Source organism: Phaethon aethereus (genome assembly GCF_964289735.1).
Source record: "Phaethon aethereus genome assembly, chromosome: 5".
Classification (NCBI taxonomy): Eukaryota; Metazoa; Chordata; class Aves; order Phaethontiformes; family Phaethontidae; genus Phaethon; species Phaethon aethereus.
This window is the reverse complement of record NC_138579.1, coordinates 7,914,766-7,931,528: the sequence shown is the minus strand read 5'-3', so window position 1 is coordinate 7,931,528 and position 16,763 is coordinate 7,914,766. Positions and strand designations below refer to the sequence as shown.

General features: G+C 38.1%; 1 protein-coding gene across 1 annotated transcript in view; it reads right to left on the bottom strand.

The window, feature by feature from the left end:
- Positions 1 to 295: 295 nt before the first annotated feature.
- SLC38A6 (solute carrier family 38 member 6) overlaps positions 296 to 16,763 on the bottom strand; it is a 39,900-nt gene continuing 23,432 nt past the window's right edge. The window contains exons 7-16 of the mRNA XM_082000367.1: positions 14,833 to 14,915; positions 14,304 to 14,362; positions 9,245 to 9,310; positions 8,997 to 9,050; positions 7,372 to 7,451; positions 6,589 to 6,689; positions 2,750 to 2,874; positions 1,752 to 1,896; positions 1,558 to 1,652; positions 296 to 444 (exon numbers count right to left, since the gene is read on the bottom strand). Coding sequence (XP_081856493.1) covers positions 364 to 444; positions 1,558 to 1,652; positions 1,752 to 1,896; positions 2,750 to 2,874; positions 6,589 to 6,689; positions 7,372 to 7,451; positions 8,997 to 9,050; positions 9,245 to 9,310; positions 14,304 to 14,362; positions 14,833 to 14,915 — 889 coding nt within the window. The 3' untranslated portion in view covers positions 296 to 363. The remainder of the gene's footprint in view (positions 445 to 1,557; positions 1,653 to 1,751; positions 1,897 to 2,749; positions 2,875 to 6,588; positions 6,690 to 7,371; positions 7,452 to 8,996; positions 9,051 to 9,244; positions 9,311 to 14,303; positions 14,363 to 14,832; positions 14,916 to 16,763) is intronic.

Here is a 16,763-nt window from a genome sequence, read left to right as displayed (position 1 = left end):
ATTGATGTAGTATCTATCCATCTCATTGTCTTCAAAAGAGAACTTATTTCAAAGTTCTGCTTTTGTTCACCATGTGCACTAAACCATTTTTGCACTGCAGAAATTCTCAGGAGACATTTTTACCTGTCAGGATTACATCATTAAAAGCTAGTATTTTAGAATGGCAAAGACTAATTGTCCAGTAACTGAAGGGAGGGACTCAAGGTTAAAGAAGGAACATCACTAACACAGTGAAAAAGAACATTATTTCTTCCGTAGACAGCTTTGGTCAGTGTTTTCTTTAGGATGTCCAGCATTCATTTCAGTAGTTTTGGCACATCTTTGGTCCTTCTGAAGCTCAGTTCAGACAGTGACAATAGGCTGTTATTGATCAATCCAATTGAAAATTATTAGAACTAAACTGAGAAGGCCAACACAAATGCCAAAAAGAACCAATGCACATGCCTGTGAAGAGAAGAAAAAATTAATGTTTTACTGAAGTAAGCATTTTACATTTTTAAGGTTTATAACTAATGATGAAAAAGATGTAAGAACAGGTTTAAATAGTGTCTTTTAAAGTAATGTTTAATTTTTCAAATTACTTAGTCTTCAAACACAAGTTATCAGCTTAGGGGGAAACTAAACTAAGCCTGCTCTGGGATAGTTTCATTGGGAACTGTCAGAGCAGTCTGGTTTGCCTGCTCACATTATGCGTCCACCAAAAAAAAAAAAAAAAAATCATTTGCTCTTTACAAACTGAATTTGTATTTTACTAGAAATATAATTAAAGTCACAATGGATTCTTTACATTTTTGAATAGTCAGATAATGATAAAACTACAGTTCAAGAGACAGTAGCTTTCTGATTTATAATAAGGCCCCAGATCTGTTGGAAGTAGTCAAGACTTTAAATGGTCAGAGAGCATCATTATTAGATTTTCTTTCAGACTCCCTATTTTGTCAATACAAGAGCAGCCCTACGAATCATAAGAATGGCAGAAGGACTATGTATAAACAGTTTGCCAGCATTTTAGCCACTGTCATGAAGTTCCCCTGCTGCGCAGTGGTTATTAAAATGAAGACAGTTACAGTGCAGGCTGCTGCACAAACTCCAACTAGAATGTAACCTGCTACAGCAAAAGAGAAACCATAAAGAGGAGGGGGGAAAAAAAAAAGGGAAGAGAAAAAAAAAATGTTTTTGAGAAGGCTTACATAGAAAACAAGCATAAACACTGTTTCACTTAAGTGCAGTTTGGCTTTGTCCCAGCTGCCCAACCAACATCAGAGTAATGCGTAAAAAGTGAGGAGAAATTGGATTAAAAGTGAACATCTGAAAACTATAGGGAAAAGCATGTATTCAGATCAATGGGTGGCATATGGACGTACTGCTAGTCAAAACTCCTTTGTGAAGAAGGAGTTTCAGAAAGACTAGAGCTATCATGAAGGAGAAAAGAAAATGCTGACAGGTTTTGTGAACTGCAATGAAAACAAGAACTTGCCCCTTGGATTACATGTATTAAGATGCATCTAAAATGAGCTTGTTTAAATATAACTAGCACACATGAAAAAACAAGCATACCCCAAGTTTCTGTGGTGATAAAAAGTCCTCTCTGCTAAGTTTAAGGTAAAATAGTCCAGGATACACAAACAGCAAACATGTTGACGTGGTTGAACCTTTAAAAAACAGGAAGAGCAGAACTGAAGTATATTACCTTATCATAACACCGAATTTTTTGAAGAAAAGTTAAAAAAAACCCCACCACAACAACTTACCAACTACTCCAAATACATTTTTAATGTCTGGCACGTACATTGCAAACAAAACAACAATTGTATTCAGCGTTAAAGTGACAAGGATATGGCAAATCCATGACACAGGGAGATGAGAGAAAAATACCATCAACACAGCTTTCCTTGCCTACATAATATGAAGAGAAACATTGCATGGGTAAATACATACATATACATATACTTTAATCTTATCTCAACTTCATAAACTTAAGAATCAAATCATTCCAGATGTGAAACATTTTAAAAATCAAAATGCAAAAAATTTAGTTAAATGTTTTGTCTTTCTGTAGCATAGAGTTTACTTTAGTATTAAAACAGTATTTATCACATGGCCATTAGTCTTAAGGAATTACTCCTTTTTTGCAGGGACAAAAGAAGGTCTGGGGGATCATGCTTTGTCTCTTTGAGCATGCTTGGTAGCAAGTGTGTGCACGTTGCCAACTGATACATAATCTATGCACTACTTCTATATACATAGTTTTGCATGCACAATTCTTTTTTGGTCCTAACTGAACGAATTTTCAGTTCTATCATGGTATTGATAAACTAAATTAGGGGTTTTCAGTGAAATAGGTCGATATATGTTTTTAATTTACACTTAAATTGAGTTTTCAAGTATAAGTGTGTTTGTGTGTGGGTGTGTGCATGTAGAAAGGAAAAACCAAGTCAGCAAAACTCAATTTAAGAAGGGAAAAAAAAATATCAAACTAAATAAACTTTAGAAGTTCTGAATTCTCTAAATTAAAAACAATGCTGTGGGCTAGTTTTAATCTGAAATCTGTCTCAAAAGCACAAATTAGCTTAGTGGTTAGTTGTTATTTTGGAGCTCTCATGGAACATATGCAAATATGTGGTCTTTGATCAATCACTTGACAAGTGAATAAGATACACAACACTAGATGTGACTCAAATATTGCAGTCTGCAAAGCATTAGCGTTACCACTGCTGAGGCCAGCTTCAAAACATGTAGGAGTACTTACTGGGAAATGGATTAGAGGGACTGTCAGAAGCACAGCAAATAGTATGGCTACTTTAACAGTCATGATGACAGTGTCATGGGGCAGGTACCTGCTGTAACCTTGCAGCAATTCAGAGTCCACTTTGTCTGAAACCAAGGAAAGTTAATTGCTTTGTTAATCATTTGAGAACTCGATAATTAGCGGCGCATATTAAGTTTACATTCAAATTGATCAATTTGCTTGTGACTAATGCGGAGTGGAAGGGGGTTGCAGATACCATCACTTTGGCATTGCTGACACACCAGGATACATAACCCCGAGAAAACTGAAAAAACTTCAGGAGGCAAGTCCTTGTAGAGCCTCTGCTGAAGCCAAAGCTACCTGAAAAGAAGATACAAAGATTAAGGAGAAAGCATTAAAAAGCGAGATGTGACATGAAGCCAAGTACACGGTAAAACTTGTTTTACGTGTCTGAAACAGTCAACGCTGGAGTCTTTTGGTTGAACTAGAAGCCAGAAACAAATCAATTTTGCTATATTGGCTGAATTGCATTTCCCCCCCCCAAGCCATTAAGTGATATACAAGCTAAAATTTCATTATTTGAAAAAAAACCTGCAATTCTAATTTAAAGGAAGAAAGAAATGTTCAAAACTATGCTAGCGTATGTGCTTTTGCTTGCTATAGCCAGCAATATATTGCTGGATGACATGGAAGAGGATAACTAGTATCAGTTATACTTCTAAAAGATATTTCTTATTTAAAAAAGAAAAAAACAAACCAAAAAAACCCACACCAAACAAAACCATCAGTTTGGATTCTTACAGCACCCAGACAGTAACAGAGGGCTGCACTGGCAACGCACCCAACCAGGCCAAACACTTTCAAATGACGGCTCTGTTTTCTTCCGCAGCAAGAATCTCACGTGCTATCCACCACATGTGTGTTTAGCTTTGCAAAACCGACTCTGTTGTGGAGTTGCTGTAGTACTGCATACCATGCATGCACTATCGTGAGTTACTTTTGTACTATTCGAGGCAGAAGTTGGGCAAAAAGTGATGAATCGGTGATGAATCCTTCGCTTTTGACTTTTGCCCTTTTAAGGTGAAAGTTTCACAGCAGAAGTCAGAGCCCCGAAAGTGGTCTTGCTACCCTGACTCTTTCTTTTCTGGACTTCAGAATGGACCAAAATTTCCACCGAAGTCCAGTTGCCACTCAAAGTTTCAAATTCACAGAAAACACAATAAGCCATCTGAACCACAGAAAGATGAAGCATGTCTCATTTCAAAGAGGGAACTCTCTTTTTGTTTTCAATTTAAAAGAAAATGTTTTACATTTTCTCAAACTGGTGTTTTAGGAACAGGGAACAGATTCTATTTAAAGTAGTAAGTTAATTAAACAAGACAACCAAAAAGTGAAAAAAGGAGAAGCAGCTTGCAAGGGGGGGCGGGGGGATCTCTTGCAGACATCCACTGTTGGTTCCAGTGTTTTAGGCTCTTGAGCCTTCAGAGTTACTAAAATAAATGAGGCTTGCAGAAACCCAGAAATGTTTCCAGTCAAACAGACAAAAGGCTACGGTCAAGACAGGGTCTTGTCCCAAAGAAATGAAAACAGTGAAGGGAACAGGAACTACAAGGGTTTCTAGGGCTTCTACTGTTTTTCTTTTCTCTCTCTCTCTCTCTTTTTTTTTTTTTTTTTTTTTTACACTTCTTGTCGAGTTCTCATCTGGAGACAGGTAGTTATCCTGCACTGCCTACTGAATCTCTCAGACTCTCAGAGTGGCACTCAAAACTATATTTCCATATAAACCACATGGAGACAGTTAGGAAACACTAATAGTGGCCTATATGCTACCAGGGGTTTCACAACTCCCCATATTAATTTTTCAAAGGATTTTGTCTGTCAAGGGAACATCTTCAGACAGTTATGGTCAGACATCACTTATAGTTGGGGAAAAAGGTGCAAATTTCCTAAAAAAATTGAATTACTAGCTGCCAAAAGCCAACATTCCTGGTGCTTTGTCAACCTGATACTATGTCAACCTCACAATCAAGAAACATTCTGAAAGGAGAAGAAATCCTCATCAGAACACTTTTGTCTTACTGCCTTACCATCCCTTATAAGAATGTTTATTCATTCCTACCAACACAGGTTAGCATGTGGTCATCTCATAAAAAGAGTGAGTTTTCAGAAGCCTTTAAAAGAATCCTCATAGATGACTGTGATGCATTTACGTGACAGCATTTGTATGAAACTACTCCAGAAGACAGATCACCAAGTACAGGCAATTCAATTTGACAATGCGTGCTATGTGAGCAAAACACACCTGCAAATTTACAGCAGGATACACAGAGCCAAATGACATTTCTTAGAAAAGGCATCACACTGATGTCATATATCACACAGGATATATGACAGGATACTAAAATTGCTGTATGGAATACACACTCACCTATCCCTGCCAAGGTTATGATGGACCTTTAAAAAAAAAAAAAGCCACTATGTAGATAAGGGTTCTGAAATCTTCCTGAGCATTTGGGAAGTGCAAGAATACCAGACAATGTCAACTATGTTTAAACTCAACTAAAAAACTGTACCCAAAAGAATTCAAGAGTCCAAATGCAGAGTTATTAAATTGGTACTGAAGCACATTGCCCTGTAAGCTGTACAGCAAATGGAACTGAAAGATGTCTGTAGAATTTGGTAGGGCAAATTTCATACTCTGCTTTTCTATTTGGTACATAAAAAGGTATATTTACTTCATCAAGCACTAGGTCAACAACATCTCTAAGAAACGTGCATTTCTTGGTGCAGTTAATGTATCAAACAGATATCACCTCTGGCTCAGGAACTGCATGCAACACAAATTATTAAGACCAGAAGCATGTGCTAGGAAGCCCAACTCAAAGCTTATCCTTTTAAATTTTTAAATCCTTCCCTAGTCTTTTGTCATTGCCCTCCACCAAAAATAAGTCACAAAACTAGACGGGTGCTTTCTCCAATTCAGACCTTCTAATATTCTTATGTTCTTTGTCATTTTTTTTTCTGGAGTCCTCTAGCTTGTCTTTACATTACACATAAACAAAGGTATCAGGAAGAAGTGCAGTCCTTTAAAATAAGGCTTTCCTAAATTGGATGATTCATGATAAATATTTTTTCCCCACTTCCAGAAGATTCCTAACGAAATAGCTATCATTAGTTCCAATTAATTTGTAAAAATTAAAAAGCCATACATGCTTTGTACCCAAGCTGTATGAGACAGGGAAAACATGCTGCAAACCTTCACGCCTCCCTAACCTTAGAGCTAGTTTGCTGTGGGTCAAATTCCCCTCATGAAAGGCAACAGCCTCAGTGCCACCTAGAGACTACAAATGTGCTGGGATGTCCAGGGTTAGTAAGTGGTAACTGGTGCTAGGAGATACCGCCTTAGAACAGACCTTTCAGGCTTGCTGGACAAGCAGGCTATTATCAGATCTCAAAACTTCTCATAGACTGTGATAAATCCATTCCCAGCTTTTAAGTGAAGGTATTATATAGCCCAACATATCATGGCAATCAGTAGTCTAATTACATAGCATTAGAGCGCATCAGCAGAGCATCAGTTACAGTTTAGGGACCAGAATCTCATCTGTATAGTATTTTAGGGCATAAACCCTGCCAAGTTTAGCTACATTACATTTCGAGACGTTAATGACACTGTAGTATTTTGCTGTGGTAGGCATATTCTTGTGTCTTCACAGGAACAAGATTTCTGAGGATTCAATTGTACCAATGCACAAACATGCCTGAAGTACTCCAAGTATAATGCATTTATCATTTATTATTAGCCTTCATTCTAAAGAATACTTGAAGAAAACACTTACCATAAAACGTCAGGTACCCAAACAGAGCAGACATAAAGTAAATTAGGAAACTCAGACCAATTCCCGTGACAGTCACATTCTGCATTCTACTTTTGGATGGGCTAAAATGCAAAAAAACCCAGAAAATTAGTGTTGCTTCATCTGTATTGTGGACTATGAAACACAATAAAATCTACGTTAAAAAACAGCAGCTTGCCTTTCATATGAAAGCATCCTCTTAATTTATGGCCACAGAGTATTTGCTGAGGTCTGTGCTGTCAGTAACATTTAGAGTTTTTAAAAGTATTTTTAATCTGGTAATTAAAGGGCACTTTTCATGCTGACAACTAACATTGTCCCCCTCTAGTAGGGAATTTGGACATACCAGAGTATTTTTCAAGTCAAAATTTTGATTTATACAGGATGATACATATTCAGAGCCAGGAAGGGAATCGGGGTCAAAAAACCCCACTGAATCAGATGTGGCCAAATGCAGATTCAGTTACAGCAATAAAAATTAACTAGCAAGTACCTTAGCAAATGACCTTTTTTCTCCAGATTGCCCAGGCCAGGACAATGTACTGACATTGATGATGGAAACATATTTGCTACTTTTCTCTCCTGTAAGAGAGGAAAAGCCAGTACAGACTAAAACTGTACATTGCCCAAACCCATGAAAGGTGCTTAGTTTGCATTGTTTGACGGCACTGACTTGAAAATTAAAATTATTCAAGATTAATTTAGGGAAATATTACAGAAATACTGTAATTGTACTTTAATATAGCATGTGTTTTCATACATTACCTCCGGAGCTCACAATAGATGGGTAAGACTGAGGTATGGCAGAGAAAAGAGAAGGCCATAGTTGGTATTGCATAAGCGCTCTAAAACAGAAGAAAAACATATTGTAGGTTGTTTGTTATTACAGATGGTTGGAAAATTATCTGGATGAATTCAGTTCAAGCATTGGAAGTCAGTGGAAATCTTTCCACATTAATCCTTTGAGATAAATCTCCACAACCCAGAACAGCATCTCTGAATCGTTCCACAACAAAATGGACCTTTTCAACGAGTATCTCTTCCAGTGGTGGTCATAGCTTACTGTTTCATGATCAGGAGAGGTCATGCTGTCTATAAGCTGACAAGTGAAAAATTCTTTTTTAGCTATATTGAAGCCAAGTCCTTACATAAGAGTAGGATTTGCCCCAGTTGGTGTCTCATTAATGAAATTTTCTAAGAAGTTTTCTAAATTCTAATATCCATTGCTACCTGTCAAATTATTGATTCCTTCACCCTGTCTTCACTGTTGTCTTATTACTTTGTCACAAAAATTTGGATACAGCTTCTAGAAAATATAACATGCTTTGGCATCTGAAGTTTTAAGATAGTTATATAATTAAAGTTGCAACCACACAATTAGTGGTATATTATTCCAAAAACTTGTAATAGGAGACATGAATCATCTAGCATAGCTTACTTCAATTGCCAAGTGGAATAAGCTGAACTACTACAAACACTTTTTTGCTGACACAAATCAGGCCCATACTGGTAAAAATATGCCACTTTCTATTGGTAAAATTAAAAAGAAAAAAGAAGTAGAAATGAGTCCCAAGATTCTTCAAAGCACAAAAGGCCAGACAAAAGGCCAGAATCTCACAGTAGATGTTTCTGGTCAAAGCAAAATTTCTTCTTTGATCTTCTTTGATAACATTTGTCTCATGTTTGCATTGCCCAAGCGTCTCCTCCTTTTTCTTGGGAGGGTGAGGGTGGATTTTGTTTTTTTCAGATGCAGCCAACCTTGTTCCTCTCAAATTCCAGTACACCACAGGCCTATCCCACATTTATTCTTCCCTTTTTCCCTTCCTCTTCACCCCACAGAGACTAGAGTTCTACATGATACTTCCTCTCCTGCAAGCCTTGATTGGTGGTGACATGATTTAAATGCCTCATTACTTAACAAACACCAAAGCTGGCATCCAGTGAAATGCCCAAGATGGCATTAGGCCTGAAAAATTAACTTCAGGTAACAAAAAATTAAGGTTAGGTCCAGGCAGTTTCAGGAAGCCCGTGCTATCTCGCAAGGAACTAAACGTGTGCACGGGGCCAAGTAGCACAGACTTCCAGCTGAGAGTATATTCAGTTGGCTTGGTCCAACTGCATCACGAGGCTGACCACCGCTGCATCTGTTATACTTTATACTTTGGTTATATTTGCAAAATGTTTTCATAAATGCTAACTTGGACAGCCAGCCTTCATATAAAAAAAGAAAGGGTGAGACTGGATAACATTTGGCAGCAGGTATAGGAAATATTTTGGCAGCCTGTAACTAGTTTCACAGAATAATACCTTACCCTGGATAGAGTTAAAATCCCAATTCTTTAAAAACCAACCCCCGCTCTTTAAGTTTGCATATTGTTAATAGAGATTACCTCTTTTGAAAGATGAAAGAGCTTTGCTTTACAATCCCCGGTAGAATTTGAAACCTGTAAGACATACATGCAAAAAAATGGCATAATGAAAGAATAAACCCAAACCACAGACATGAAACTTTTTCGTTTCTGTGATGATTAAGAAAAGAAGGAATTTAAATTACAAGTACTTCTGAAAGCATCAATGTAAAAAAAGTATTACAGTTACTAATAAAATTAGAGGAACTTCAAAACAGCATGCACTTTACCTGTAAAGTCTCTATGGCACTATTTAGAGGTAGAGGACAAGGGATCGACCATTTTTTTACCATAATCTGCAAAGACAGCATAATTAGTGTATGAACGATACCCTAAAAATCAGTTCCAATTTAGATATACGTAGCGAAAATATCAGACTGTTGGTATACAAAGCAGGGAGCTACGCTCGGAGTCAACTAACAGGCTTGACTGGCAGAGAGTTAGGCCACAAGACGGAGGCTTGACAGAAAAACTTGCCGGTGCCATTCCATACAGCTGCTTTCTACGCACAGCTGGCAGCCTTACGGCGTGCCTATCTGGAGGTGGTGCACTGCAATGAGCTCTGACATTAACTGAAATACAACCAGCACTCCACATTCACTCTCTCTGCGCTCCACACTGCCGCCCCAACAGAAGAGCTGCTGTGTCAGCCATCCCAGGCTCCTTCCCTAAGTAGACAAGCCCTTAACAGAGATAGAGCAGAGCCTAAGGCTAATCTTAAAAGGCAGAAACATATGGTTTGGACTGGAAAGCAAAGGAAAAACAATACATGCGATTATTGTCCCAGAATGTCACTGGGGCTTTAGCTACACCCTGCTGGTTTAGGGACTGCCAATTAACAGGGCTGAAAATCAAAGAGAAATTAAAATAAGAAATGTTACCTCCTTTTTCAGGAGCCTAGTTTAAAATAGTTGCATTGCTCTCCTCACCCTAATTAATTTCCTATTGTAGCTGCCTGGCTTTAGAGGTTATAATTCTTTTGAAGCCTAGAGCAAATAATTAAAAGCTTAATTAAAGACTCAGATTCACAAGAAGAATAACATGGAATAGAATTCTTCTCCTGGCTCAGAGAACTACTTTTTGCTTGCAGCCAAGTGGCATTTCCCAGAGGATAGGGATTAGATGCTCCCTCTTATCACCAGTGCCAGGAGAAGCAAAGAAATGCTACCTCCAGACAAAATGTGGGGAAAGAGAACTGCGGTTACGCAGCACACTGAGTCCGTCATGGCAGTAACACGTCTTAAACTGCGTGACTAAGAACAACTCACAACAGCTCAAGGTATGGAACTAGGTAGTAGCTTGCTCAACAGGAGTCTGCAAACTCTGTGAAAAAGGACTGTCAATAGAAATCCTCCAACCATGTTTCTGACACTAAACTGGCACTGCTTCACACCAGAAGGTCTGTTCTTACCTGCTTATTGATCGGCTAAACTGCCTCCTCTGTGCAACGTGAACTGCAACCTCATCAGGGGAAGTGAGTAAGAAGGGACAAGAACACAACAGTAGTACATCAAGAAGTTCAACCAAAGAGTGAGCAAGGGAGAAGGAAGAAAGGACCAAACACTAAATATAACTTGGGCCTGTATCATACATATGCATGACTCTGTCACATGGGTCACCCCTGCTTCATCTCTTTCTTCGCGCACTAAGCCTCAAGTTGCACCAGGGGAGGTTTAGATTAGATATTAGGAAAAATCTCTTTACGGAGAGAGTGGTCAAGCATTGGAACAGGCTGCCCAGGGAGGTGGTGGAGTCACCATCACTGGAAGTGTTCAAAAAACGTGTGGTCGTGGCGCTTTGGGACATGGTTTAGTGGGCATGGTGGTGTTGGGTTGATGGTTGGACTTGATGAGCTTAAAGGTCTTTTCCAACCTTAATGATTCTGTGATTCTGTAAGCAGCTACGAGCCAAGATAAAGACGCAGACTGCTGCTGCCGTGGTACCACAACCGTGGATGCATGGCTGTGCTAGCTCCCGAGGAAGCCCAAGCTTGTTGGCTAGCTGAAGACATTTATGAGGCTGAGAAAGAAGGCAAAATATTTTTTCAAGGAGATCTCTGTGTACTTAAAGGCACCCAGACAGGGGAAATAAAGGAGACACTTTGAAGGCTCCAAAGTAGAAGGCTTTGTGGGAACTCTGGCTAAGGTTGGAATGGGCTGCCAGGGCATGAAGCTAAAGGGCAAGCTTTCGGGAAAGTACAGTGTGCCTGGCAGTGGTAGAGGCAGGGTTTCCTGCAAGCAAAAGAGCAAAGATAGATAGAGATATATATGCACATAAACATTGCAGAGGGAGGACAAGACAAGCCAAACCTAAAAAGTTGAAGAACATTTTTCTAAAATAAAATTAATACAGATTAAGAACAGATTGAAATGGAAATAAAAGAAGACAAAATAAAATGTACTAGGTGCATTTAAATTCAGTAATTATATTTGCCCACGTGCTTAATTATTCAAATCTGTTTGGGTTTCCAGTTGTAGCCTACTGAGGTCCCCCCCAACAGGAAGAATTTTAAAGTTGGCAGCACAGCCCAGTTAGCTGAGCAGTCATGCAGGCAGCACAATCTTCCTCTCGAACTTTGAGCCTATTTCATATAAATGCTGTCTTTTGAGTGTAACAAACATTTGGGTTTAGGTGAGGGGGAAAAAAAAAAAACAATCCTAAAGAGAGATTCTAGTGGAAATAGGGTATTTTAAACCCACATTGCCAAAAAATAAAGTTAGAGGTTCAAAATGTACTAATATTCTCAGCAATGTTGCTTTTTTGTATCCTGTGGAAGGAAAACAGGAATTATTCCAGCAATACTGACAGCACTCAGAGAGGGGCTCTCTGTGCATAACATCATTCATTACATATGGCAGGTTCCCAATCTGCATCACATTTTGTTCTGGGAACATAAACAAAAGATTTGGAAAAATACTATCAGGAATCATTAACACCTTTGTTGAACAAGCTACCAATAGGGCTGTCTCCACACACACACAAAAAAAAAAAAATAAAAAAAAATCTGTCTTTACTCTTCACCAACATTCAATATAGTAAGAGGGGGGGCAACTGAAAAAAAAAAAAGTTGTACTATCACATTTAATTTCTTTTCACCTAGGATTCAAGTCAGGAAACTATTCAACAATCAGAAACAAAAGTGCTCAGGACCTCACTGTATCTTGCTTTGAACTAATAGTTACATATATTTGTTCTTCTCCCATATCAGCTCATCTCCGTCTTTTCACTTTTTTCCAAGTGAGGACTATAAGCATATATTACCTTTAAAGAAAAAGATACTGAAGCACAGAAAGAAGGTACGTGAGCTGCCAAAGCCCCACAGCAGAGCACAGAGTAGTCTCTGGGCCTTTTGCTCAGTGCACTCACCAGACCATACTGACCAAGACATACATTTGCTATTGTACCTATTTTTTCTGCAGGCTGTATTAAAACTGTGGCTTGCTGACAAAAAGCTGAACAGATGGTATGCACTTGAAAATGCACAGAATTATTGTGTATGCAAAATATAATTGTATTACTTCCACATGACTAACTAAGTTTTCTTCTGGAACAAATTAAAACATATCTGCCCTACAGAAATTAACATTGTGCAAACTAAAACACCATTTCAACAGGACATATCACCCACTTCAAAGCACTAGATATGAAAACTAAACCACAGTTAATGCCTTTGAGTTTCAGTACCTAAAGAAGTCAGAGAGAATATTCTGTGAAGAGTATTAGTTTTCTTTAAACATCCATTATGGCTTTTAAAAATTTTGACCTCAATTAGATTTACTGTGGCTGCTGCTTTGTCACTTAACAACAAAGAGTAACCATACAAATGTAACCATTTCCTAAGAAACCCAGTAGTCTGGGTGCTCCTTCATTAGTACTTTTTTCATAGAGAATCAAAACTAAACCCTAGCTTAAATAAGCCCAGCTTGACATGTCTGCACACAAGTCCCGCTTACACACTTGCCTTTTCTGAGCCCAAAACGTTTTCAAATGCATCCACCCATTACAACAGCTTCTTCAGAGATGCATACACATTCCCACGGAAATCCAGGAGCTGAGCTTGTTTTAAAACTCTTGCAACTACCTTCAGCCAAAGGCCTATGTCAGCATTATAGTTAGTGGGGTTTTTTTTGTTTTGGCTTTTTTTTTTTTAAGATAAATTTTAGGAGAGAGGTCAAAAGTTAAGGTAATTTATACATATTACAAATGAATTTCCATTAGCTCTGGAGAGGCTGTAGCTGCTCCTCAATGCTCAGTTTAGGAAGAATACTTCCCAAGGTCCTACAAACACTGCAATTCTCCAGGGATACCCTAGGGAGATGTTTTGACAGCTTTGAAGTTTGGTTTTATCACATGGTTCAGCTCCTAACAGATTGCCTTGGTCTTCTGGATGGCATGTTTGTTCAACTTGCCTTCAACTCTGTTTATCCCTTTGTAAAACAGGTATTAAATGCAAGTCAATGCAAGCCAGAATGACAGGGGAGAGGGGGAACGTTCTTCCAGGCTCCCAAATAAGATTCTTGTTTCTGTACCTGGATGGCAGAGTGCAAGTTGCTTGCTTGTACTACATATTACACATGTGCATTAATGTACTTTTTCCCCTGTAAAAAGAAAAATAGAGCAACTTAAAGGCACATTTTCCCTCTTCGATCTGCCTAGCAGGTCTCACTTTTGATATTTGGAAATATCTACCTCACAGGGGCCTTGAGAGGCTGAACATCAGGGTCAAAAACCCTCATATGGCTCAGTGAAAAGAACTTTTCCTTTCAGCAGGAAAGAAGAATAAGGTCATTGACGTATTAATGAATCTTGTAAACTGCCTTAACGAAGTTCGAGTTTTCTTTGCCTTTTTTTGAACTCTGTCACTCCATTATACATGTAAATTGAATTTATTTAGAGTATATTAAATTTTCTTCCGCACTAGTTGCAGTAAGTAATAGTTAGAAGCTAAGAAAACAGAATTCCATTCCACTACTAGTAGGGAAACAAAAGTGTATGTGCCAGCTCCCTTCACTGCACCGTCAGCAAAACAAAAATATTGTTACATTTACCAGTCCAAAATATAATTATTGTAAATCTTTTCACATGCTCGAAAGTTCCTATACGCTTCCATGCCTCAGCAAACAAACGTAATCTGTCCAAGAAAGCACATAACGAACTTAAGGAAAACTCTAAATTTCACATAAAAAGTTAAAAGGGAAGGGGAAGACAATTCATTTCAAAACAGGCTTATGAAAACATTCAAACAATAAGAAAAAAAACAGATAAACTGTGCACAGATTTTTAACTTACCACAAGAGCAAAGTACACCATAAAGAAAAATGATAAACTACTTGTGTAGCCAAGAAAGCCTGTAAAATAACAGTAAAAATAAAAGAGAATTTATAAGGAAAGTGATCCTAATGCACAGCTAAAGCTTTACATTTTAGGCATGTTTTCTATTACAGTGCTTGGTATCTGGGGCTTAGGACTCAGAATAACAACATTCCAACTGCCTGTCACAGATCATTTATGTAGTTTTGTAGGGCAGAATTAGAACTGGCTTACCACTAATGGCATGCTGTAAGTAAATGCAGCTCTTTAATGTTCTGCTGTAAAGATTTTATTTTAGTATTGCAGACAAAATACTACTGCAACCCAAGTAATAGGTTAACTAGGCAGGGCTGGAAGGCAGAACACACTACAACAACTTGAGTAATCCCCCCCACCACCAGCCCTCTGCCAGTTAAAATAAATAAATAACCCATTAAGGTTTTGAAGTCTTCAATTGTAATTGCTACTAAAGTAGAATAATATTCGCTTCTCCCCTTTAATTACTCACCAATTTTAGGAAGAAGTGCAAGAGGAAAAACAATGCAGACTGAAGTAATCAGTAGCAGCAGTCTCCCATCAAGGTACCAAGATCTGTTGGAAAATCTAGTTATGACTGATAAAAAGCTCAAGAGTCCTAAAAAATATGTTCTACTTTAAAATTCTGATCTTGGACAGAATAACCACTAGGACAAGAAAAAGAAGTAATTTCCAGTCTCATGTGCCATTTACATGATTTTGTATTGCCAGTTTCTACACTGTGATACAAGCCAGAGGTCCCAGGTAACGAGGACGCAGAGCACCACCCCGTACCAAACCAGCATCGCAGGCGAAGTTCCACAGGCACGTGTCTGCATGGATCAGGGGTCTGACGTGTGCCAGGTTTTTCTCAGCAGCGCAATATGCAAAGCCCTGCCTTTATTCAAAGCAATGACCAGAGGGCAAGGGTATTCCACACTCTCTTGAACTGGATTACACCGAGTTGCATATTTACACAACTGGAAGGAACAGCAGCATTAATTTCCACTTACTGCTGAACTTCCCTTCCAGTTTATTACTCCTACATGGCCATAGTTCCTTACCATTCCCAAAAGGTGTGAAATAGAAAGCCAAGCTACCCAAGCTATTTGTTTGGAAATTCAGTTATGTTTTTTAAACATACCAACTTTCTCTTCTGCCCAAGTTCCATTACTCCTATCATCACAGGGTTCAAATAATAGAAGAAAGCAACAAGTAAATAAACTTTCAGTTAATTTGAAATGACGTTTGCTGTCCCGAAGTGGTGTAAGAAAGAACAGCAATGAAGATTTTCTTATCTTTAACTCTGCACAAAGTCATCACTCATCCTTTGCATACATCCACACAAAAATCAAAGGACAAAAGGGATGGCAATTACGATAATGAAATCTGCTGTAGTTGTTAATACATAAAACTATACATATAAAAAAAGCATTGTAGAAGCATATAGAGTCTTAATGCATTTAAAATCTATTCAAAGTATCAAAATCTCATTTTCAGACTGAGGAAAGCACAGATGGGTAAACTGTTAAGAAACAGAAACATCTTGAGGGTGGCTGTAATAACCGTATCCTGTACTGATAAACATCTTGCACATCAGCCCCTGACTTTACTACCTATAAACACCTTGGTCTTTGACCTTCAAGTTTATTTAGTCCAGGATATGGTTAGCACCTAATAAACAGGCAGCACCTCAAGTTATCATAAGGAAAGTAGCATAACACCAGTGTTAAAGAAAAATTACCATATACATGTATTAACTGCTGTCATACATCGTGGACAACCCCTTTTGTCACTCATTTGAAAAAGTATTCAATATAAATGAACGGAGAAATTTCAAGGTTGAGGGCATCTTCACCACATCAAAATCAAAATAACCCTTAAGTAACAATGTCTATATTAAAAATCACTCAAAATACACAATTTAAAAAAAAAAAAAAAGGTATTACTAGCCTAGGTCTCCTACTGCTACAGTGAAAAAGCAGCTCGGCCAAGATCAGCTCCCTGCTGTAGTATTCTTCTTGTTGTTATCATTTAGCATTCACATATTTGTAAACTTTTTCTTTCTTTCTAAAATGGTGGATGTTCAGATTAGGAGGAGCAGTACCATAGCAGTAGGCAAAAGTACTTTGTGTACATGTGGGAACCTCTGTTTTAAGTCTCCTGATTATACGTGCAGCAAATCCACAGTTGCCATCGTAGCTCACAAGCTCAGCAGGACAGAGAAAAAATTATTTTGGTTACTTTATGGTAAATGAAAAAACATTTGTGGGGGAAGAAGGAAAAAGATAGAGGAAAGCTGCACTGAGGCCATGGGCAGGAGAAAAAATAATTTTGTACACCGTTTAATTTTGGAATATTCAATTATTTTATTTAAAAAGATCTCAAAAAAACTGGATAGTGGACCATCTACTGTTTTATCAA